This window comes from Cucumis sativus, chromosome 7 (genome assembly GCF_000004075.3).
Source record: "Cucumis sativus cultivar 9930 chromosome 7, Cucumber_9930_V3, whole genome shotgun sequence".
NCBI lineage: Eukaryota > Viridiplantae > Streptophyta > Magnoliopsida > Cucurbitales > Cucurbitaceae > Cucumis > Cucumis sativus.
This window is the reverse complement of record NC_026661.2, coordinates 18,955,136-18,978,092: the sequence shown is the minus strand read 5'-3', so window position 1 is coordinate 18,978,092 and position 22,957 is coordinate 18,955,136. Positions and strand designations below refer to the sequence as shown.

At 34.1% G+C, this 22,957-nt stretch overlaps 5 protein-coding genes and 1 non-coding gene across 8 annotated transcripts; 5 read left to right on the top strand and 1 right to left on the bottom strand.

Annotated features, from left to right (window-relative positions):
• Positions 1 to 2,303: 2,303 nt before the first annotated feature.
• Positions 2,304 to 5,791, top strand: LOC105436179. 2 transcript variants are annotated; one of them, XM_011661094.2, is made up of 2 exons: positions 2,304 to 3,266; positions 3,920 to 5,791. In XM_011661094.2, the coding sequence occupies exon 1, from the start codon at positions 2,447 to 2,449 to the stop codon at positions 3,248 to 3,250; it is 804 nt and encodes a 267-aa protein (XP_011659396.1). In that variant the 5' UTR covers positions 2,304 to 2,446; the 3' UTR covers positions 3,251 to 3,266; positions 3,920 to 5,791. The 2 variants fall into 2 exon arrangements, with proteins under 2 accessions (XP_011659396.1, XP_011659395.1); XM_011661093.2 differs by having other exon boundaries at positions 2,305 to 3,281.
• On the top strand, positions 3,879 to 5,609 carry LOC101218834 (DELLA protein RGL2). The gene has a single exon (XM_004136104.3). It carries the CDS (start codon positions 3,879 to 3,881, stop codon positions 5,607 to 5,609), a length of 1,731 nt encoding a protein of 576 aa, XP_004136152.1.
• An 807-nt stretch (positions 5,792 to 6,598) lies between the features above and the next one.
• On the top strand, positions 6,599 to 8,340 carry LOC101221975 (cytochrome c oxidase subunit 5C). Of its 2 annotated transcripts, none has more exons than XM_004135948.2 (2): positions 6,599 to 6,639; positions 7,919 to 8,340. In XM_004135948.2, exon 2 carries the CDS (start codon positions 7,951 to 7,953, stop codon positions 8,143 to 8,145), a length of 195 nt encoding a protein of 64 aa, XP_004135996.1. In that variant the 5' UTR covers positions 6,599 to 6,639; positions 7,919 to 7,950; the 3' UTR covers positions 8,146 to 8,340. The 2 variants fall into 2 exon arrangements, 1 of the variants encoding a protein (XP_004135996.1); XR_970117.2 differs by lacking the exon at positions 6,599 to 6,639 and adding an exon at positions 6,648 to 6,767.
• A 1,119-nt stretch (positions 8,341 to 9,459) lies between these two features.
• LOC101220886 (probable glutamyl endopeptidase, chloroplastic) lies at positions 9,460 to 16,283 on the bottom strand. Its single transcript, XM_004135944.3, has 11 exons — positions 15,901 to 16,283; positions 14,418 to 15,414; positions 14,067 to 14,195; positions 13,320 to 13,619; positions 12,776 to 13,234; positions 12,586 to 12,651; positions 11,693 to 11,753; positions 11,465 to 11,614; positions 11,162 to 11,299; positions 10,684 to 10,994; positions 9,460 to 9,997 (listed from the first exon to the last, which is right to left on the bottom strand). Coding segments are annotated over exons 1-11 (2,913 nt in total). The 5' UTR covers positions 16,202 to 16,283; the 3' UTR covers positions 9,460 to 9,996.
• A 2,677-nt stretch (positions 16,284 to 18,960) lies between these two features.
• LOC101221747 (calvin cycle protein CP12-1, chloroplastic) lies at positions 18,961 to 19,666 on the top strand. Its single transcript, XM_004135947.3, has one exon. It carries the CDS (start codon positions 19,050 to 19,052, stop codon positions 19,425 to 19,427), a length of 378 nt encoding a protein of 125 aa, XP_004135995.3. The 5' UTR covers positions 18,961 to 19,049; the 3' UTR covers positions 19,428 to 19,666.
• Positions 19,667 to 22,836: 3,170 nt separating this feature from the next.
• TRNAH-GUG lies at positions 22,837 to 22,908 on the top strand. The gene has a single exon. It is a non-coding gene; the product is annotated as a tRNA-His (tRNA).
• The last annotated feature ends 49 nt before the right edge of the window (positions 22,909 to 22,957 follow it).

Below are 22,957 nucleotides of genomic sequence, written 5' to 3'. Positions count from 1 at the left end.
AAAGGTTGGAATTGGATGGTCATCAAATTAAGAGGTGAAATATGTTTTGAAAAACAAAGATATAAGATGAAAATTTAAAAGTAACACTTTAAAATCGAAATTGTTTTAATTTTCTATTTATGAAATAAATTAACTATGTAAATTTCATATTTCATATGTCTATTAATATACTAATCAAAGTTTGTGAGTGTCTATACAATAGAATATGAAATCAATTTTACTCTTCTTTTGTAAATAATATTTCAAATATGCTTGCGTTGAACTCAATTACGATTGGACTTTTAATTAAATTTTATTACAATTATACCAATTTTTATTACAAATTAATGTATATGGTCAAAGTTATTATCCAACAAAGACTTAAGGTCTATAACGTTGGTTCATCAGGCAGAAGAATATGATTGCTTCAAAAATGAAAAGTAAGATTCTAATCATTGAATAATATTTGCACTTGAAGCTAAGAACTACTAACCAACCACTTTACCATACAAGAAATAAAGAATAATTGTTCTAACAAATTTATAAACAATCATCAATTGATATGGGTTGGATTAATTAAAAGAGATGAACATACCTTCACCTTTTTTATTCAAAAAAATATCATTGTTTATATGTTTACCAAAATTCTCTATATATATATTTGCAAATTCAAAACCCCCCACATGCATGCAATTTTAAATTTGTATTCAATCTTTATTATAATAATACCTAAATATTTTATTTTACTTTTGTTTTCCTCATTCAAATTATTTAAATTAAAATTTCAAGTAACTTAATAAGTTTTTTAAAATAAAAAATTGTATTAGATGACAAAAAAAAAAAATTTAAAAAAAGCACCATATGACTCTCTAAGAACTATTCGCTTTCAAGTTTATTACTTTTGTAAATTTAGAAAATGACGTGAGATGATTCTATTATTATAATTTTTTTTAGATTCACATTAAAATTTGAAGATAATTTTTTTAAAAGAGTATTATGACATAATATGGTAATTTTATTCCAAAATTAAAATAAATATTTCTAAAGATGAGGAAAATTTCCCTCAAATGTCAATTAAGTTGTTAGGCTAAGTTTGACAATAAAATTCTTCTTATTCAAAATTATATAGTAATAAATCACTTAATTATTGTGCAATAATGTGACGTTGTATATGTATCCTTATAATAATCTAAATATTCATAAGGACATTATATTAAAGTTTGTAGTTTAATAATTGGTATTAGATCATAAACATTTAATATGATAATAATCATCTACCATATTTGAAGTGGCACGTTTGACCTTTTGCTTAACAACATATACATGTTACATTTAATGCATTCAATTACATTACTACAAATCTCATCACTTTTCTCGATAAAAGTGTTTCTATTTATATAGACGGGATTCAAATCTTCGACTTTCAATAAAATAAACGATAACGGTAACTTTAGTTCTCCAATTTTGAGATTTGCATCCATTTTTAACTATCATAATTATAAGTTTAATTATTGGTCATTTTAGATACCAAAATTACAAGTTTAGGAAACTATTAAATATAATATTTAAGTTAATTTTATAATAAATAAATTATTAGTTGAATTACAATTGGACTCTTATGGTAGTTTGAAAAATATTAGAATTCTTTTAAGCAGGATGAGAATTTGAACCACAAACCTCTTGGTTCTCTTGTTGAAAAAAAGTTAAACTCAACTTACCTAGTTTAACAACTTAGAAATTATGTTCTAATTAACTTTTCCCAAATCGTGACACACACCAAATTTTTATCTAAAACGGTTGACATTCAAATATCATCCAATTGTGTTATGTTGCAAGTGCCAAACGACTTTGACCACCAACTTTGCTTCCTTGTAGCTAGTATATGGTTTTTTTATTGATGTGATACTAAGTCTACTCCACCACCCTACAATTGAAGTTAGTATTAGGAGTAGCAAATTCAACTTCTAAGCATGAGAGAAAGGAAAAAAAAATCTATTGCATATCACTTATCATTCTTTGGAGTGGTCTAATGAGATCGTTTATAAGTGAATTCTCTAATATTTACTCATGGTTGAGTGTGACAACAAGAGTGTTAGGAACGTCTATAACACTTGAGATTATAGAGTGTCAGTTTGTCTTCGACTTGTTCATTTCTTCATAGGTATATATTTACTAGGTCGACTCTCTCGTATGCATAAAAAAAGAGAGGGAAAAGAAGAAGTTATATGGTATGAACATAAAAAATAAAAGAAAGCATAAAATAATAATATGAACATAACTTATATATTATATTGTTTGATATGTTATATATTATAGTGTACGCCATTGTGCCATTTGCCAACCAATTCAAACCTCTAGACGTGGCCGCCACTCAACGTTCACATCTTCTTCTTCTTCTTCTTCTTCTTCTTTCCTTCTCCTTATTTACATTCTCATATTCCTCATTTCCTTCTGCAAATTCAGTGCTATGGCTATGGCGTTTCAAAAATGGCCCCAAAATCCCAATTTTCTCTTCAAGAAGCTCTTTCATCTCTTCACTCTCACTCTCCTCTCACTCTCCCTTCCAATTTCTTTCCTTCTCTTCTGCCGACTCGTTCATTCTCACTATCTTCACGCTTTTCTCCCTCTTTCGAGCCCTCTTCCTTCCATCCTCTCCGCCGATCGACTTCTTCTATTAGCTCTCATTTCCTTTATTTCTATATCTGCTTTTCTCGATAACTTGTTCGGTAAATCGATTCTTCCCTCGAAATCTTCTGGTCTGAGTGCGGCTTGGTTCGTTCTATGTGTGTTACAGATCGGTATGGCCTTGGGGATCGGTCAGGAATTGACGATTGTAATTGATGAATCCAGTCTTGGGTTGCGGGGAAGTTTGTGGTGCCGGTTGATGTTCTTCCTAGGGCTGCATACGGCGATGATTCATTGGTCGAATGTGGCGGTGAAGCCGGTGGTTGACGATACCGTTTTCGGAGCACCGGTGGAGGAGAATTGGAGTGAAAAAATCGTCATGGCGGTGAGCTTTGGGGGATTATGGTGGTGGAGATTGAGAGATGAAGCTGAATCTCCGGCGATGGTTACGGAAAGCATGATGGAGCTTCTTATGGATCCAACTATGGCGGATTTCTGCAGTTTGGCTCTGTATTACCTTATCGTAGCGATCGGTTTCGTTAGGATTTTGAGAAGCTTTGTTTGGTTTTTGAAGTTTTTGCTTCGTGAAAGGAAGGAGGAAAATTCTTCCCAATTCTCCCAATTCAAAGTGATCGAAGTCGTCTGAGATTCAAAGCCTTTCTGTAATTATTTTCTGAGTAAATTTCTCTCCATTTCAATCAAAGAAAGATTAATTTTAACGAAATTTTCGAATATTCCATCCATCATTGTTCTGATTATATATTATTTAGAGTCAACTGAATTCCAAATTTTGCTTTCGTATGAAATTTCTTAACAACTATCGAAAATTGTGATCGTGGATTCCAATACAGAGGGATTGGAGTATTATTATATTTCCATTATTTGTAATCATCCTGAAAAAGGAAAGAGACAACAAAAATTACCTCTGTTATTTGTTTGTTTTGATGGCTTAAATTTCAACATTTTTTAATTTGTCTGATTAGAAAATGACAAGAAGAAACGTTGTAGAGTTTGATATCATTTTGTTGTGTCCAATTCAAACTTGCCAGCTTGTTTAGTAGTTTATAAACTTTGATTCTTGATCTTTTCTTTAACATTTGTTCGGGAATATCGAATAAAATCAGATTTAAAGAAGATTTTTGGCTGCTTTGTTTTGAGAAATCTCTGCAGTGACATTGTGCTTAGGTTTATTCATCAGCTTGATTTAAAGTAGAATTAATCTCTGGAGTTATACTGTTAATTGGTTTTGTTCATCAGCTTCCTTTTGATCTTTAATGGCTGATGGTTTCTTTTCCTTCACACCATTTGATTTCAGTGGCTCACAACCAGGTACTTTCTTCCCCTCTAATGGCGGCGTACACGAGAAACAGGAGACAGAGCAACGAGGGAAAGAAGATGATTGTCCATTTAGAATGGATGAGTTTGGAGATTTCAACTTTCCTTCAGCAAATCAATTTGGCTTCTACCAACAAGACATTTCCAAGATTGGAGATCAAACAAACTATGAACACCCCAACACAGATTGTCTTATTTTCGACGAATTGCTGTTCGGTAACGATTTTAACATTTCCGAATTAATTCAGGAGAAATCGAAGATATCGGAAAGCCTGGCTGCAGATTCTATTAGTTTCAACTCCAATAAACAAGTTTCGAATCCATGTTTAGATTCTTTGCAGCTGCTAAACAGTTATGGTACTAAAGTCAAGAGGATGAATGGGGAAAATCTTAACAAAAGAGGCGATGAAGTCAATGAAGAGAACAAAACATTGTCAACTGAAGAGATATTAAGGGTAGCTGGAGCAAGATATGTTCACTTCTTTCCTGAGGGGCATGATGACTTTTACATGCTGACGCATCCGTGTGATTTCGCTCTCTCTGGTTTGTCGAAGGACGAGAGAGAAGATGTTGAGCTTGCCCATGTCCTCTTTGCTGCAGCTGAAAAAGTAGGCTACCAGCAATTCGACCGAGGGAGCCGGCTGCTTCAACGCTGTGAATGGACTGCATCTCCCTACGGCAACGCAATCCAACGGGTCGTTTATTACTTTGCAAAAGCTCTTAGGAAAAAAATCGAAAGAGAAACTGGAAGGGAAGCAATTAAGGAGCAACAAGAAGAGGAAATCAACCTCGATACACTTAGAACATGCATGAAACTTCCTTTTCAGCAAGTGATGCATCTTACTGCTGTTCAAGCAATATTTGAACATGTAAAACTGATCAACAAAATCCATTTGATAGATCTTGAAATCAGAAGTGGAGTTCATTGGTCAGCTTTTATGCAATCACTTGTAGATTTGAAGGAACTTCCCATTAAGCTTCTTAAGATCACTGCTGTTGTAACAGACAAATATCAATTGATAGATCAGGTAGGAAAGTGGTTGGAAAATGTTGCTGAGTCTCTAAACATACCTTTCTCATTCAAAGTAATCTTCGTATCAGATATGATAGAGATAAAAGAAGAACTCTTTGAAACAGAAGATGATGAAATGGTGGCAATCTACTGCCCCTTAGTTTTGAGAAACATGATCTCAAGGCCTTCTAGTTTGGAGAATCTGATGAAAGTAATTCGAAATCTAAACCCATCGATAATGGTAGTTTCCGAAATTGAGGCAAACTACAACCTACCATCATTTGTGAATCGCTTCATCGAAGTGTTGTTTTTTACTGCTTCGTTCTTTGACTGCTTGAAAACTTGCATTGAAGAGGATGATGAAGACAGCAGAAGAAAGATAGAAGGCTTGTGCGGTAAAGGGGTTGAAAACGCCCTTGCATCGGAAGGGAGCGATCGGGTTGTGAGGAGTGTGAAGATAGAGGTGTGGAGGGCATTCTTTGCAAGGTTTAGAATGGAAGAAATGGAATTCAGTGACTTATGTTTGAGCCAAGCTAAGTTGGTATCTAAGGGGTTTGCTTATGGGAAGTTTTGTAGTTTGGAAAAGAATGAGAAATGTTTGATTGTTGGTTGGAAGGAAACTCCAATTATCTCTGTTTCAGCTTGGCAGTTTCTTTGAGTCATTACACCAACACATGAAGGAATGAGACAGAAGACAATTAATGAAAAAGGGGGTTTGATGTTAATGGCCTCCTCAAGTATTTGTTCTTCTTATGGGTATTGTTATTACCATGTAATTGTGTTTTTGTTGGCTATTTCTTATATTAACTTTATAACTATATCAAAATAGTTGTTCGTGTACATTATTTTATAAAACAAATTGACTTCTAACCTTATGCATGAGTTACTAATAAACTAAGTTTACTATGATAATATTTTTTAATTCGTCGTAGAGAGGTGGTGAACTCTACCTTCGAATAATTTAATTAAGAGTATATATTTATTTTATACTAGTTGAGAAATGTTTAACATTATAATAGTTATCAAGAGACAAAAAGAGAGAGACGAGGGATAAAATAGAGGAAGGAGAAGGCAAAGCTTGAGAAGAACGTTGGTGAACAAAAGTTTGTCCAAACAAAGTGTATTAAGTTAATGAACCATAAATATAATATCCAACTGCAGTGCCTTAAACATCTCAATGAGTCATTTGAAAGGATTGAAGATTCACCTATTCTTAAAAAAAAAACTTGATATGAATTTATTATCTAGAAAAAAATTCAAAAACTCTTTCGTTGTATTAAATTAAATTTAAAGTGAGCTTAGCCTATCCTAATTGACGACATTTTCCTTCTTAAAGTTTATTGGTTTCGTTATTCACTCAATCAATTATTGTATTAAAAAATTTACTTTTTTATTTGGTTGAATTGCAACATCTAACTAAATTCAAATACTGACTTGAAATCTTTATTCGTATGGCCTATTGATGATAGTGTCGTTATTAATTTTAATTTAGTTTTCACACTACAAACCAAAAACATATTTTTCATTATATATTTAGACTAAATAAACGGTGGCTTGACGTGTTCAAGTGGGCCCACTCGCTCGCTCCCAATCGGCAAAGCGAAAATTGAGTCTTAAAAGAGAGTTTGGACGCAGCAGACCATAAACAAAGTTTCCAGGCGCCATCCCATCGCTTCTCATCTCCTCCGGTATAAACCCTAACTTTTCTTCTAGATCCACCCTTCTCTTTTATTTTCCCATCTTTCTCTCTGCTTTCCTTTTCCTTAATCTTTGGTTTTTTATTTTTATTTCGTCGTTTAATTTCATCTGATTTTGGGTATGTTGAATCTATGACGTTCATGTATTTCTCTTTATTTGTTGAAATGAGGATTCGTATTCTTTTCGATTTGGATTTTTTGTATCTGAATTTGATTTGGGGTTGGTGTAAGGATTGGGTTCTGTTTTGGGCCTTGCCCCCTTTTTTTGGGCAAAACCTAGTTTCGATTTTCCTTGGGTATAGATTTTGAGAGACTGCGATCGTATGCTGATTTGTTTGAATGGATTTCTCGGGTTTTGATGTGTTGACTTAGTGGCAGACTCTTTTTTTCTTTTTCTGGATACTTAGGAGTTTTTTCGAATGGATTAATCGCTCCCCTTTGGTAACCGATTTATGCATTTTATGTGAGCGGAAGCCTATCCTAGGGTTCGTTGTCATGTGCGTTTTCCTTAACGTAGAGAAATGCAGTGTTGGAATAGAGGAAATACAATACAACATAGGATGAGTGGATGAGAAATTCAATCATAACAGCAAGAGGCTAGATTAGTAGGTGCTCAGGGGATTCATCGTAATATCAACAAAGTTAGTACAGAATGTTGTTGAATAAGACTGCCAGCCATCATCCATTGTCTCTCAATCGAGATTCTGTGATAGATTACATTGTTTGATGGTGGAGAAAGTTGTCTCATTTTCTTTTCAAGGATAAGGGAGGCGTCTTGTCTTGTGGATGATGCTCTTTTGAGCTATTGTGTAGTGCATTTGAGTTAAGGGAACAGAGTGAACATGAAGGGGTGATTATAACTTGGGAGGAGGTTAGATCCTTAGGGAGGTCCAGACCTCCTCCCTTTGGTTGTGTGTAACTAGAAAATTTTGTGGTTATTTTTTATTTTGTACCATTGGACCCTTTTTCTGTAGAGGCTTTTGACTTTTTCCTTTACTCCCTTCGACTTGGGCTGATTTATTTTTTGTATTGCAAGTAAAATAATAATAATAACTACAAACGAACTCCAAAGTTTTGGTACTGAAGTAGTGAGAATTAGCATTATTTCTTCTTAAATGATGAAGGTTTTCGTTGAACTTTCCCTTTGTCCTTGCAACTAGTTCTGAACTATGCTGGTGCAAGTACTTCTTAACGGATGAAAGTAGAAAACATTATGTGTTTAAATGTCTTCTTGTTCTTATGAGTGTTTTTCTTTAATCACCTTGGGCAGATTTTCTTACCGTTTTCAAACGTGAAAAGCAAATGGCTGCAGGCAGGGTGGCTCATGTCACACTACAAGGACCGAGTGTTGTCAAGGAGATATTGACAGGAATGGGACTTGCTTTGTTTGCTGGTAGCTTTTGGAAAATGCATCAGTGGAATGAGCAGAGGAAAGTGAGAGCTTTCTACGATTTACTGGAGAAGGGTGAGATCAGTGTCGTTGTTGATGAAGAATAGATCTTACACTCTTATCATGATATTATGGAACACATTCACCAGCTTGTGTTTATCATTTTAATTTTTTTGAAAACCTCTTTGTATTGCTCTTGGAACAGAGATGACATGTTTACGTTTTGCAACAAATTCTGCAAATAAGAGATGCGTGAGACAGATTTTGGTGGATTAATAAACCTTATTTCATGATTTGTTATTCTTTTGTGTATCACATTCGAATTCTCATTAGAGCCGGAAGCTGTCCTGGAATTCTGCAATGCATGCTCTTTTTAGCAAATAATAGTAGTAGTGAATTTTTGTGGAGATCAATCATATAGTAATTGTTATCATTTGCAAGATTTTTGTGAATCATTCGCAGTATTCGACCTCATTGCGTTTAAAAAACGATGTTGGGAAGTGATTTTGAATTGTTAGAGTCACCGATCACTTTCAAATGTCTTAAATTGTTCGTCAAATTCTAGATTGGTGGAGCATGCAAACGAGTGCCATGCCTTTCATCATGTAGGGGTGAACTAATCAAATACTAGTCATTTTGGTTAATGTGATAAGCATAAAATCACAAAAGGTACCCTTGAATTTTTCATTCTTCATTGTAATGTTATCTTTGGAATATCATATAAAATGACTAATTATATTAAAATGTTGGACAAAAATTAAGCCTTAAAACCACATAAACCACAAAAAATGATCGAGAATGGTTGTCGTTTCGAAAAATCTTTATTAAATGTCAAAAAAGCATTTATTAATTGTCAAAATAATGTTACAACTTTTAAAAGAATAAAGATGAGGATATACTTCAAAGTACGAAATTCAAGAATACATTTTATATAATTTCCCTTAACAAAATTAATAACAACAATCTCCTTTTACTCAACAGCCGATTCTACATAACAATCAATGATTCGATTATCGTGGAACTTATTTACAGTTTTTTGGGTTCAACTCTTTTGTAAGTGGTCGCCAAATTCTATTTATAGATTGTAAAAACTGATTAATTTGCCACAATTATATAATATACCAAGTAAAATATTGATGATATACATAAGGTGTTTTCAAATACACGTGAATGGATTATTCATTGTGAAAGAGGAAAAAAATTAGATCCTTTGTTTGCCAATTTGAGAGGGATCTATAATGTTCCTAAAATGCCTCACCCTGACCCTACATTTATTGAACTAACCAAAAGATACATTTGGTTGTCCAAACTCCGAAACAAGCATCTTCTGTTGCCAACCAATAACGAAAAGAATTGCTATGACCCCTAAAAGGAAAATACATGGGTGGAGAATCAAAAGCATTTAGAAAAAGAAAAAAAACTTAAATAATGAACGGACTTTCACTTGTTATAAGATGTAACACATTAAATACACCATTAGTTAATGGATTTATGCGTCGTGTGATAAGATGTAGATATCGATAGGCAATACAACATTTCGAATCATTATACTCTTTATTCACCATCATCTTGGTTAGCATAGAGCCAAGAGACATTTATATACTATTTTCAATTCATTAGCAACTTATGGGGAGGGAAACGGTTTCTTGCTTCTGAAGATTCATCAGGCTGCCGTTGATCAAATTGTTTACACGAATTTTCTTCCATAGATTATATATATAGCAACCAGAACATGCTATCCGAATAATTATGTGTCTTTGTAATATAGAAAAACGATGTAAAATTCTTACCAAAAGCCACTCTTTATGTTAATCTGGAATGCTACGGCTTCAGAAGCATGATCTGTATCGTCCATTCCAACGCACGTTGTTGTACTTTGAAGGTCCTCCACCATGCTTCTTATTTGATAAATTAATTCTTCAATTCAATCTTGGGTGCAAAATGATCCAGCAAGAACATCTACATAACAAAAGCAGAACGTTCCAAGTGCTGAAGTAACAAGTACATGAAAGAGACAGAAACCTTGCATGAAGTATCATATATTGTCTAAGTGAAGAAGCTGTGCATTTGCAATTAAATGGTAGAGAATCCTTGATTGAATGAAACAAATTATGCAAGTAGAAGTTTACGTTATCCATTTTATTCATAGTCTAGTAAACATATTGATAGCAAACCACTTGGTCACCTAACCTCCAACTTGACAAGCTAGTGTTGTTGAACAAAAGCATTAGAAATAAGTACTTTTTTTTTTTGTAAAGGATACGAGTCTCACTATTATTAATATTGAAAATAGAGAGACAAAGCTCAATGTACATGAGAGACATACAAAGAAAAGAACAATGGGGGAGGGGAGGATCAGCAGGCGCACCCAGGCATCTCAACTAGAAATAACCCAGCCATCTCAACTTGAGATAAGTACTTTTTAGCTTCCTCTTTTTGCCGAACATAAACCAAAGCTATGTTTTCATCCGGCATGCACTGCAGCGATTTTTTTTTTTTTTTTTTTTTTTTTTTAGAAAAGTAAAAGTTATGCAGATATGATATGGGTTAGAGGAATTATATTTCCTGTCTTTACTTTCTGTTGTATGGCGCCAGGTTAAGATAATTTCTTTATGTATTTCAGCAATTTAAAGTGAAGCAATTACCACAAGAATGATCTTTGAATAGAGTAAAATCCATCATTATCAGGACTTGAACTCTCTGTGTCACCACCACCAGAACCAGCAACAACTTTTCCTGCAGAATCTGCTGCTCCATTGCCTTCCTGTTTGTTTTTATCCCCATCTTGCCCTAAATCAGAAGCGTTGGAGGAACAATATTTCTCCAGCCATCGATCTGTTTCCCAGAGGACATGCATGATACTCTCCCGTGAAGAATAACCGTGGCTTTCAAAGGGAAGAACCACAAGGCGACATAATGCTCCATGGCCTTTCAAGGCATTGAAAAATCGATCGGACTGCAAAGCATGCAAAATATAAGTTTCTCAGAAAGTTAAAAATGAAACTGTAGCCATGATATTGCTTTTCTTCGCAAGGTTAGACCAAGATGCTGTCTTAGGTTATTATTTCATAATTTATTTGTTGAAGGAAAGAGAACCAAATAGTTAAAAATTCCAGACTACACCTGCATGGGTAAAGTTCCTGGGTTGTTGTCTTCTTCGCCATGAATGAGTAAAATTGGCTTCTTGATTTTATTTGCTGATATAAATGGACTCATCTCTACATATGTGCTGGTTGCTTCCCAAAGGGTTCGATCCTCATTCTGTGACAATAAAGTATAACTCCGCAGATTAGCAGAACAAATGAGAGATAGAGTAGAAGAGTGTGGAAAGGTTGGAACAGACTTGTAACCATAGGAATTTTGGGCATATCACTTCCGTATGGTCAATTGGTTAGAAGAAATTTGAGCATTTAAATATGCAACTACCTGAAAGCCAAAAGGGGTCAGTGTTCTATTATAGGCACCGGAACGAGCAATTCCACAACAAAAAAGATGGGGAGCATGAGCCAGAAGGTTTGCAGTCATAAACGCACCATATGAATGTCCACCAACAGCAATCTTACTAGGATGAGCAACCTAGTCATGGTGGCATAACAACATGGTTAGCTATGTTATAGACCAAGAACATATTTATAAAGAAAACACAACACTCACCCCCCGTTTAATGACCTCCTGTACAGCAGCCTCTGCACTCCCAACCAATTGCTCCACGTATCTAGTAAAAATATGCATCTTTTAGTATCTTTTCTAACAAAATTCAATTATTTAAAGAAAGCACCGAATGAAAATATTCAAACAAAGTAGAGATAGATAAAAAAATATATAAAGTTCTATATATGAAGTCGCACTGCCATACTTCAGGTAAATTGGAATGTGGTGCTGGTGAGTGTTGTGTGTGTGCAGTGGGTGGGTGTGGGAGGGTGGATGGTATTGGTAGTAAAGACTAAATAGTGCTGGAAGAAGCTCCATTATTCTAGAACCTCAGGTCCTCAGATCTTGAGAATGATATTATCAATCTTTTCGAATCTCAATTCTCAAACATAGCAATAACTGCATGTAACTACTTTCATTGTGGGACACTTTTTTTTTCTTTCGGCAAGTTCATTGTAAGACAGTCAGATGCAGGATGTCTGTACAACCAATTTTAAATTTTTTAGGATATACAAAAGAAACTTAGACAGTTCTACAACAGTGAAGTAGTTTGTAGACAATGATCTGAACATATACTAAACCCACTTTCTAAAACAAGAGGTCGATAAACTAATTTTTGCTTACAGGATATTTCTTGGCTACGTAAAACCTATCTCTACCTTACTATCGTCAGAGACAGCTCTAACGTACCTAAGTAGTAAGCACTGTACACATCCAAACATCCAAGAATTACTCATTGCAGCATGTTTCCCAGATGCAGGTAAAAGCTTTTAGTTTTTTCATCAATGTCGAACAAAATATAGACAAAGACAATTGAGACTTTCAGGAACAAACTATCCAATGAGGATTGAAAGGGGAAAAGGAACCGATTTTGCAGTAAATAGGCAACCAGTTACCTATCATTTGCCTCCTCGTTACCTTCACCAATGATAGGTATTGTTGGTCCAGCCAAAATGGCAAACCTGAAAGACTTGAAGAACTATGTTCAGTACAAAATAAAATATAATCCATTCATAAAAATAAATAAATAAATAAATATGATCCAAAAATATTTTAAAGGCTATAATCTTGAAGCGGCACTTCTACCTCCGAGCCAACCAAAGAAGAGCAGATGTTGGACCTATACCAGCAAACTCATTGGGTGAACCACGAACTTGTCCAGCTGCATCTTTGCTTTTGAATTCTCCAGGGTAAGACCAGATCAAGCAGGGAAGAGGGCCATCTTTTGCTGGATCGTAGTTTGGTGGGAGATATAGTGTGGCTGTTAGTTGAACTCCATCTTTTCTCTCGTATCTAATCATCTCTTTCTGCAGTGATGCCAGCTGTGGATATGGATGAGGGAATTTTGTAATTTGACTTGCTGTCTTACCAGGCCACCTCAGAATGTAGTACTGAGTATTTTCAGTCTTGGATTCTTTGGAAGTCAGAAATTTCAGCTCATTAATATTTAAATCTCCTTCTTTCTGATCAGACATTAAAGCTACGACACTCTCATAATAAGTTTCTCTGTCGCTCTTCCATATTCTTTCTTTGCTGCCTGTGTTTCTGAACGAAAAATTTCAGAACCGGTGTTCCGTTAATAGCACTAACAAGTGTGACCAAACAAGATATGATTAAATTAAATACTTACATGTCAAATAAATCAATAAAAGGGATGTTCCCTTCCGGAGTAGCACCTCTACCATTGAGTAGAACATATGTGCCATCATAATTTTCCTTCTTTAACTTTGCAATTACGTAAGTCCCAAAAGGAGTCCTCCGTACCATTGGTGACCCAGGGTCTGAATACACATCTTCTGATGACCTATCAAATAAAAGGCGAGCATTGTCCTCTTTAGAACCAGGAGAGATTACCCACGTTCGTATTTTACGCGTTTTGTACCAAGATTCGTAAACAAGAGCCAGTGAGTCATCACACCAAGATATTCCTCTGCAGCAAGAAACATGACAAACATATTAAAACAAAGTTTTGAGGTTGGCCATTTGATTTAGATCTGCAAAAGAAAACTGGTAGTTATGGTACAAAAAGATATAGGAATACTTGAAGCATAGATTGGGAAGATATGTTTTAGTCTTTATCAAAACTATATGATAAGAGACTTAATACAAGAAAGCGTAGGTGAGACCATGTACGATTTTAATTCCCAAAGGTGGACCAGTTTCAATTGTGAACACATACTATCAGTTTTTGCAAAGATCAAGATCTCCAGGATACTGTATTCCCAGGGAACGTGTTTAACTGAATACATGAGAAAGACTATCTAAAAATAAAAATAAAGTTCTGTCAAATTTGAACAACGTCGCAGTAAAAGATGTTTTCAACTTTGTGACTATCTAAAATTATGACCAGGATAAAGAGCAGAGGAAGGAAAAGTACCCATAACGAAGATCAAGTTTATGCAGTATCTCTGGCTGTTCGCTTTCCAGTGGTTCAGCAGATTCTGTATAAACAATGTCACGAGGAGAAACCTCAACTCTGGCATCTCCACCATCTTGAGTTTCCACCCTAAAAAAAACAAAAACAAACGAACAACCAAATGAATTTAGATCAGCACACTAAAACAAATGCAAATGATAACAGTAACTAGTAAACGTGAACTAACTATCATTATAGATGGTGCACATGACACATAAACTTAAATATAATTAAAGAAAGAAAGAAAAAATGTCAATAAAGATGCAAAGAGAAAAGAGCAGTAAAAATAATATTAGAAACTCAAATGCTCACCAGTAGAGTGTCGATGGCTTATCTGCTCTCCAATTGATGGAACGCTTCCCCTTTCTTACACTGTTGAATGCAATAGGGATATCCTCAGCAAGAGGCAAATCACAAAGATCCCTGACAAATTTGCCATCAGTTGTCCACACAGCTACCCTGTTAGGAAATCTTCCACATGGAACAATAAAAGAATACGGCCGGTGAATGGTACTGATCAAAATATATTTGTGATCGGGGGAAGGGTCCAGCGACGTATATACAGCTGGTGGGCTTGTGCCAAATTCCTTAACTGTTCCATCCTCCAGCGAACCCAAAACAAGCTGGGAAGTGGCGTAGTAATCGAACAAATCCTTATCATATTCGTCCTTCAGCAAATCCTGATAGGTTCTAGCTTGGATAATGTTCTTCTGCTCATTCGATTGCACTTTTGGACCAGGAGGAACCAAAGGTTTTTTTGGTGGATCTCCACGAGAGAAGGGAATGGTGCAAACTAATAAAGTAGAGTCGTTTACCCAAACAAAATTATCAAAAACCGCATTCACATAGATGTCTGTATTCTGAAACAAAGGTCTAGCTTCCCCAGTTTCCACATCAGCAACCCAAACTCGAAGCTTACTGCTACTGCCATCATCCTCATCAACTCGAACAGTGAAAGCTAAATGACGTCCATCAGGTGACCAGGTAACAAAATTGATCTTAGCACCATTCGGTAAGCCACGTACCTCCTTCTCTGGACCTAGGGAATCATCAGGCATCAATTGATGAATCCCTATCCCAGTGTAAAACGAAATTCGACTTCTACAATTGCACTGTCCATCAATACGAATACCGGCCAGCTTTTCTTCTGGTTTCGCAAGTTCAGCTAGTGGAGGCAATGACCTCCGCTTGAGAAACAATATCTTATCCCTGTATGGCGAGAATGACAGTAGGGGAAGCGGTGGAGCATCAACAATATCCCTGATTTCAGCTGGAGGAAGCCGATACCCAACTCCCAGAACTGAATCCTCTGATTAGAAGCATCACGAGTCAGAAACACCATTGCAAGCATAAAATAACAGTTCGAACAATGTTGTGAAATTATTTGATTTCACGATGAAAAAAGCCACGAACAAACTTGGTTACAAAGCTCAAAAATCACTCGTAGGAACATACTGAATTTCCATTAAGCACTTCTTAATACAAATAGCACGTAGTAGAAAAACACATGCATACATACAAAAATATACATAAATATATAAATGAACGGAGAAAGAGTAAATTTCTTTGCGCAAGACGAAAGTCTTAATCACAATCATATAAGAACAACATAATCCAATATGATTTGCTGAAGTTCATAATCTTATAATAATAAAATCATTCCCACCAATTAATTATGACCAGTTCAACTAAACATCACCAAACTACTTATTTTAAATAAACAATCGGAAGGAAACAGCCACAAGAGAACAAGTAAAATAAATTAAATTAAATTACGAAACTCTTTTTCCAGTACCATCGTCTACAGTTGAAGCTACAGCTGAAGAGGACGAAACAGAGCCATTGGAGCCTCCGCCTCCGCCTCCGGAACCGCCGTCTTCGGAAACGATCGCGTTGAGATGAACAAGGTTACGGAACCTGGATGAGGCCATGAAGGAGGAAGTTGAGAGTGGTGGAGAGTGGAATCTGCGGCGGGTTCTGAGACTGAGAGAATGGGAATGGGAAATGGAGAAGAGGGAGGTAGAGGAGAGGGAAAGGGGGAGGAGAGAGAAAGGGCGATAGAGTTGGTGAATGCGAATCACCATCGTCATCTTCATCGACGGTGAGAAGAATAAAGCAGTTGGATTGTTCAAAACCACTGCCGCTACTATCGACCATATCCTATACAAACCCCCCCAATAGAATATCGAAATTTTCTTTTCGTATATATATTCGAATATTAATTTTTATATTATATACTTAAATACTATAAAATATAAACTATAATTTAGTCATTTAATCTAAATAGATTGCAAATGTAAATTATAATTGGCTCTCACTTTAGATTATTTATAAGGTAAGGATTGTAGTGGTAATCCACATAAATCGTTGAAATTATTGAAAAAAAAGGCAACCAAACAAAGTTTTTACTTATATCAAATTTTTTTCACTTTTGTTGATGGTGTCTTCTCTCTCTCTATTCCTCCCCTATCTTTGTTAGTTTTTTTTTTTTGCGAAAATCGAATAAGTTGAGAGTATGAAAAATTAGGGAGCGAGTTTCAACTTATCGAATGAATGTTGAAAAAGCTTGCTTCAATTTCTCTAGCTTCGTGCATACATATCCTGTGGCGATAAAAGTTGAATAATAAACCTCTACGAAGAGAAGGTGTCAACAAAGATAATGACAAATTTAGAAGATAAATCAAAGACAGACACCAAAAAGAGGTAGAGTGAAGGAAAATCGAGCATCATTCATTTGTGTTTTAGTAATTTAATTGGGAGATGAGATAAGCACGAGGCTAAAAAATCGTGTTTTCAAATTTGACATTATATTTCATTGGCCTTCAAGTTTGGGTTATCCGTATAATTTGTTAAATTTTTTTGTGTTCGTGCACACTTTTACCTATGTTTGAAGTAGTTTGAAAAATAACAATATGACTACATACTTTAATATTTCTCAAAACAACGAATGTGACAAGAAATACTTGAAGATACATAAGCTAAACTTTAGATGGTATTGGATCTTAAAAGTTGCATCTAACTTTCGAAGAGATTCCTGTATTACAAATTATACTTCTAAAAGTTTTAGAAAATTATGACTTCGGGTGTCAATATGTTCACGATATTAAATTTGTTTACCTAAAAATACATATTAAAAACAATAACCAAAATCGTTAGGGCCAAAATAAGCACACCTAAATGAAACTTCACATGTACTCTTGTCATGGTTTGAAATTTTTTTTTTAAAGAAAAAATTGGTGTGCTTTAATGTCTACTATCTATGTTAACCTTAAACAATGTCGTGCCTATATTTACATCAAACAAAAATTGGAGTTTAAACAAAATATCACGTCTATACTTACAAGATACATATTTGAATTAGTTAACAAACTCAACTACTTAATTTTTTTTTTTTCACCTGTGTTTCCTCTTTTAAAACAATCTTTTAAATTTTCATATCTTACTAACAAGTATGTAAAATAGATAGATTGAACACCATGCCTTAAGACGAAAAGCGAGTAGGGAGATTGAACATCGTATCTCAAAATAAAAAACACATATTCAGTGAATTTTGAGTTACACTCAAGCCAACATATCCACGTATCAAAAATAATAATTTTCAAACCACTGTTATTTACAAATTATTATTTGCAGTTATTGTTACAATTTTCATTAAATATTAGTTTTCACACTACTTCAACCAACCTGTAAAGTTTTAACATACATCAACATATTAATATTAAAACAATTGATCTTAAAAGGTTGATTTCCTAAAAACCATATATGTAAAAAGTTTGGTCACCAAAGTATATATTCTTAATTAAAAAGGAGTCTAAACTTGCAGATTAAATGGGAATTAGAGTAAATTATTACTATTTTCAACCCTAGAAAAGAGAACAAGCAGAAAAAGAGGGGAAAACAAGATAAATAAATAAAAATTCACATAAAGTAACAACGAACACCAAAAGAATATATTTGTATTTAACAACAATGGGCCAGGGCCGCGACTATTTCGGTAAAATTACTCATCTGCCCCTTTAAATTACTGGCATAACCTCTTTCATATATACATTTTTTAAGAATAATAAAATATTTTGAATAAAGTAACTTTTTTTCGGATAAATAAAGTTTGTTCATTGAGTTAATAGTATATGTTTGGAGTGTCGTGTAACAAATAATAAAACAATTATAAGTGTCAAATAGTAAAAATTATAACAAATTGAGAGTTTTAAAATACTGTTTATTATATATAATTAGAGACTTTTAAATAGTGTTGTAGTAAGAGGTTATTATTTACTTGATATAATTTTTTGACGATTTTTTTTACACTTGAATCTAAATTATTATACATCGAAGTTTAATTCGTTACAAACAAAAGTTCGAATATTGGTATATTTGGCCTAATTTTTCGAAAAGAAAGGTAAAAGGAATGTTTTAATCCAAAATACATTTTTGAAAGAAAATAAGTTGGTTTAGGATTAATAGTTCAAGTAAGAAATTGTTTTTTTTAGTGTTTATAGTTTAGTATATCCCTAATTTGTATAAAATTTAAAACTACCAAAATGCCCTCAACAAACTCTCAATTGTGTTACATATAATTTTTTTTTTTCTTAAACCATAATTATTAAAAATGTTAAAATGAAATTAATTTTCTTTAAAAAGATATTGTAAGTTAATTCAAACCAAATGGTTATTTCAATTGAATTTTAGATAACAAATTTATTTACTCCTTTAATAATATACTAAGTACGTAAAAAGGAAAACCAAATAATACGACAAAATACCCACCACGTGGGCATGTCTCACTGGCCATCCTCGGATAAGAAATCTGTGCTCCAAAGCGCATGGCGAATTCAATTATATACCGAAGAAGAGGAAGAAAAAAAAATCTCACTTAATTCTGATCTATTGTCCAGTCCACCGCTCCATTCTCCGATCAAGAAACAAAAAAGAAAAGAAAAGAAAATGGCAGCGATCACCGGTTCTTCTATGGCGGCCTCGAAAGCAGTGACTGACTCGCCAAAAATCGAGTTGCCGGTCCTCCGATCCTCACGGCTCAGCTACCCATGGAAGCGGTGGACATCCGGTCGGATGAGCGCAGTTGGAACGGTGGCAGCCGCACCAGACCGGATATCGGAGAAGGTGGTGGAGAGCATAAAGAACGCAGAGGTGACGTGCTCGGAAGATCCGGCGAGCGGGGAGTGTGCGGCGGCGTGGGATGAGGTGGAGGAGCTTAGCGCCGCCGCCAGCCACGCACGTGACCGGCTCAGCCATTCGGACCCGCTTGAGGATTTTTGTAAGGATAATCCCGAGACGGAGGAGTGTCGCACGTATGAAGACTGAGTAATTTCCTTTTATTTCGATCTTATTTGCAACTTTTCTCTCTTTTTTTGGGCTTATTTCCTTTTGGTAAGGTAGAAAAGGTTATTTGGGTGCGTTTGTTTTTCCTTTCAAGTTAGGAAGGTTGGGTGTGTTTTTATGTGAAATAAAAATGACTAGAAAATATTTTAGTTTCCAATCATTTGCTTTTTTGGTTTTCTTCTTCTTAAACTTAAACACTTGGGAGAAAAATGGTTTGTAAATATTTACGACTTAAAAGAGTGATAGATTAGGATAGTTTTTTTTTTATATGTTTCAACATCTGCCTGTAATATTTTCCTATATTTGTCGGTTTATTTTGTTGCATCTCAAGAATCTATTGTTAGAGGATAATAGCATCATTAAGGTTAGATGTATTTGTTGGAGTTAAAACCATGGATTTGGATTTACATTTATCAATTTTAAAAGAAATCTAGTTGTTAATTGATGAGTTGTTTAGCTCTATACCCTATTGTTAGAGACATATGTTAGTGCTTTTAGCACTAATCTATTTGTAAGTTCCAAGGGTCTTTGTAATTAATGATCAACCTGTGTCATTCTCAAATCAAAATTATGCAAGTATCATAATAAATATACACATTCTATAATTGCATTACAGCTCACATGATGATCATCTATTACATCTCGTTTTTTTTTCCATTTAAAAATGCAACAAGATGAAGATGAATATTAAGTTAAAAATATAAACACTTGTGATTTTAAACTTTTACGGAAGTAACATATAATGGTTTAGTTTATATTTGTAAAAAGCTAGTATGCTCAATTTGATAACATATATACTATCTTCTCAAATAGCAATCATTGTTTTTTTCTACCGTTTTATTGTTGAATTGAAAAACAATCAATGCTATGTACTATTCTAACACTATAGTATTTGAAATTAATACGCAATAATTTGGTTAAGTATTTGTCTTTCATTATTTAACTAAACCACTCTATAATAAAATTTGATGAGTACAAATTCAATCGTCGTAAAAACAAAATAAGTTTATAAATTTTTTAGAAACAAATTTATAATTTGAAAGCTAAATCTATACACAAATTCAAACTAGGGATGTTCAAATAACTCGAACAATTGAACTATCTCAATCCAAAATGTAAGAGTTCGGTCGGGTTAGTTTATATTTTGTATTGAGTTTGATTGTTTTTTTTTTGTTCGAGTTGAATTTAATTGAGAGTATATTTTTTAAAATTTTAAATCCATTTCAACCCCAATTCAAATATAATTATTTAAAATTATTATTTTTGTTCAAGTACAACAAGTATGGACATGAAATCCAACCTTTCACCTTTTCACCACGATGATAAATTTTACCAATTATTTATGAGCTACACTCAATCTGATAATTGATCCTTCAATTCTATACCTCAACTTGTGCTGTTGAATCTTTGAATCCTTCCAACCGATTAAATTTTATATATACATACTCACACACACAAAAATAACTATTATTGTATCATAATTCACAACTAGTGTAGTTCTGGGCTTTTGGAAGATTGTACATATGAAAACTGCATTAAACCAAAAACATATCGTAATACGCCGCCATCAGCGGCGGCGGTGGCTGGCTTTGTTGGTTGAGTTGCCAAGGTTCCAACCAAGGATCACGAACATCAACAACAACAACGTTTGCATCGTCTTGGATTTGAAGCATCAAATCCAAGGCCCTGAGCCGGCACGTCATTTCTATTGCTTCGACTCTCAAAAAATTATTCATCGATTCAATTTCAACCATAGCTTCCTCCCTGCCATTGACGCTTTCTACAATCCGACTGTTCACAATCTGTAATTCTCTCACTTCCCTTGTTAAATTTTCAAATCGCTTCTGCTTTCTCATTCGCGATCGTCGAGCAGATTCTCGATTCGATTGCATCCTCTTCATCTTCTTCTTCACGTCGTCGATCATCCTATTTCGCGAGCCTGATGTGTTGATCTGTCCTAGGAAAGAGGTAATTTCCAAATGAGTTGTGGGTTCTCTATTTGGGTCGGTATTTTAATTGAGGAGTTAGGCTTGAAGGTGACGATGATTGGAGTGCCAATACGGCATCAAAGCAGAGATCGAGTGGAGAAGATGAATTTGGCGTGTAAGGTAGAGCAACCACCATGAAAATTTGAGAAGAACTTGGATTCATTTTGATAAACGGATGAATTTTCCGAAATTGGAGTATAGATATTGAATTGGGGAAGAATGAATCTGCAGGAAAATGGAAAAATATGGATGCCAAACTAGGAGTTGATTAACAATCAAATCAAGAAGAATGAAGAAATTAGTCGTCCATTGTTGCTTTTCAGTACCACGTCGTGGAATAGAAATCATACCTCTCACAAACTTTAGATTTGGATCGAAAAGAATACCGTATGGTGAACCCAAAAGAACATAATTTAAACACAGTGAATATGAAGGAATGCAATCTGGATCTTGTGAAGTGGAAGGAGCACAAATTGAAGATCCCATGTTTGTCATTTTTGTTTATCTTTGTTAATGGCAAACAACCCATTTTTTTAGTTACCGTTTGATTTATATTCAAAAGTCATTTCCCCACGTTTGACATTTTTACTCTTAAAATGGTATCATTCCATTTTAGTTCATGCAATTTCAAATATAGTTTAATATTTTTTGTTTCAATGGTTTTTTAAAATTAGTTTTTGTTAGTTTGAAGCTTCATATACAATAAAAAGACATTTAAATTGTAGCGATTGAAGTTTTCTTCAACAACTGTTATTTTTAGTTTGAAAATATATTATGGACGCTGGGTTTTTAAAAAACCATTATCATTGTTTTTCAATAAGTGATTACAAATTAAGTTGGATTAACTAGATTTATAATTTGTATTATATAGTGTACTATAAAATTATTATTACAAATTCTTCCCAAGCTTGTTTAAATTGATTAGAGAAAAAGCAATTTTCAAGAAAATTCAACTTTATTTAAATTATTGTGACAAAAGCAATTTAAAACAAATTTATAAGGATTTAAAAAAACCATTTTGAGCAGTTGTTAAACACTTAATTGGAAAAAAAAAAACTAACTTTCATAATCAAAACATTAAAAAAGATAAATAAAACACACCTTTGGACACGTCAAAAGTAGATGGTATGAAATTAGAGGTGTAAGAAACTGAAAGAGTACTTTTAACTTAAACTATATATACCCACAATTAAGCATAGTTGGTGACTAAAGTATAAAATGACTATTAGGTGCGTATTTGAATGGTCTAATCTAAAGTGAGCTTGGTAAAATGAGATCGATCCGATGTTAATGGAGGTTAGAGATTCAATACTCAACTTTATCGGGGATAATCAATTCTCATTTTCTAATTTTAAAGAGTTGAATATAAAATAATTATAAAGCGAAGCTTAATCAACAATTAAGTGGCTGTAGTTTAGTGGTAAGAATTCCACGTTGTGGCCGTGGAGACCTGGGCTCGAATCCCAGCAGCCACACTTTTTTTAATTCTGCTATTATTGTTATTAAAGCATTTATTTAATTACT

What these genes read in the sequence shown, in the direction of transcription:
- LOC105436179 (XM_011661094.2), top strand. Translation starts at nt 2,447, where the DNA reads ATGGCTATGGCGTTTCAAAAATGGCCCCAAAATCCCAATTTTCTCTTC.
- LOC101218834 (XM_004136104.3), top strand. Translation starts at nt 3,879, where the DNA reads ATGGCTGATGGTTTCTTTTCCTTCACACCATTTGATTTCAGTGGCTCA.
- LOC101221975 (XM_004135948.2), top strand. Translation starts at nt 7,951, where the DNA reads ATGGCTGCAGGCAGGGTGGCTCATGTCACACTACAAGGACCGAGTGTT.
- LOC101220886 (XM_004135944.3), bottom strand. Translation starts at nt 16,201, where the DNA reads ATGAAGATGACGATGGTGATTCGCATTCACCAACTCTATCGCCCTTTC. An exon ending in AAACTTGATCTTCGTTATGG is followed by an intron (nt 13,620 to 14,066) that starts GTACTTTTCCTT and finishes TTCTTGCTGCAG; the next exon opens with AGGAATATCTTGGTGTGATG. An exon ending in TGACCCCTTTTGGCTTTCAG is followed by an intron (nt 11,300 to 11,464) that starts GTAGTTGCATAT and finishes TTATTGTCACAG; the next exon opens with AATGAGGATCGAACCCTTTG.
- LOC101221747 (XM_004135947.3), top strand. Translation starts at nt 19,050, where the DNA reads ATGGCAGCGATCACCGGTTCTTCTATGGCGGCCTCGAAAGCAGTGACT.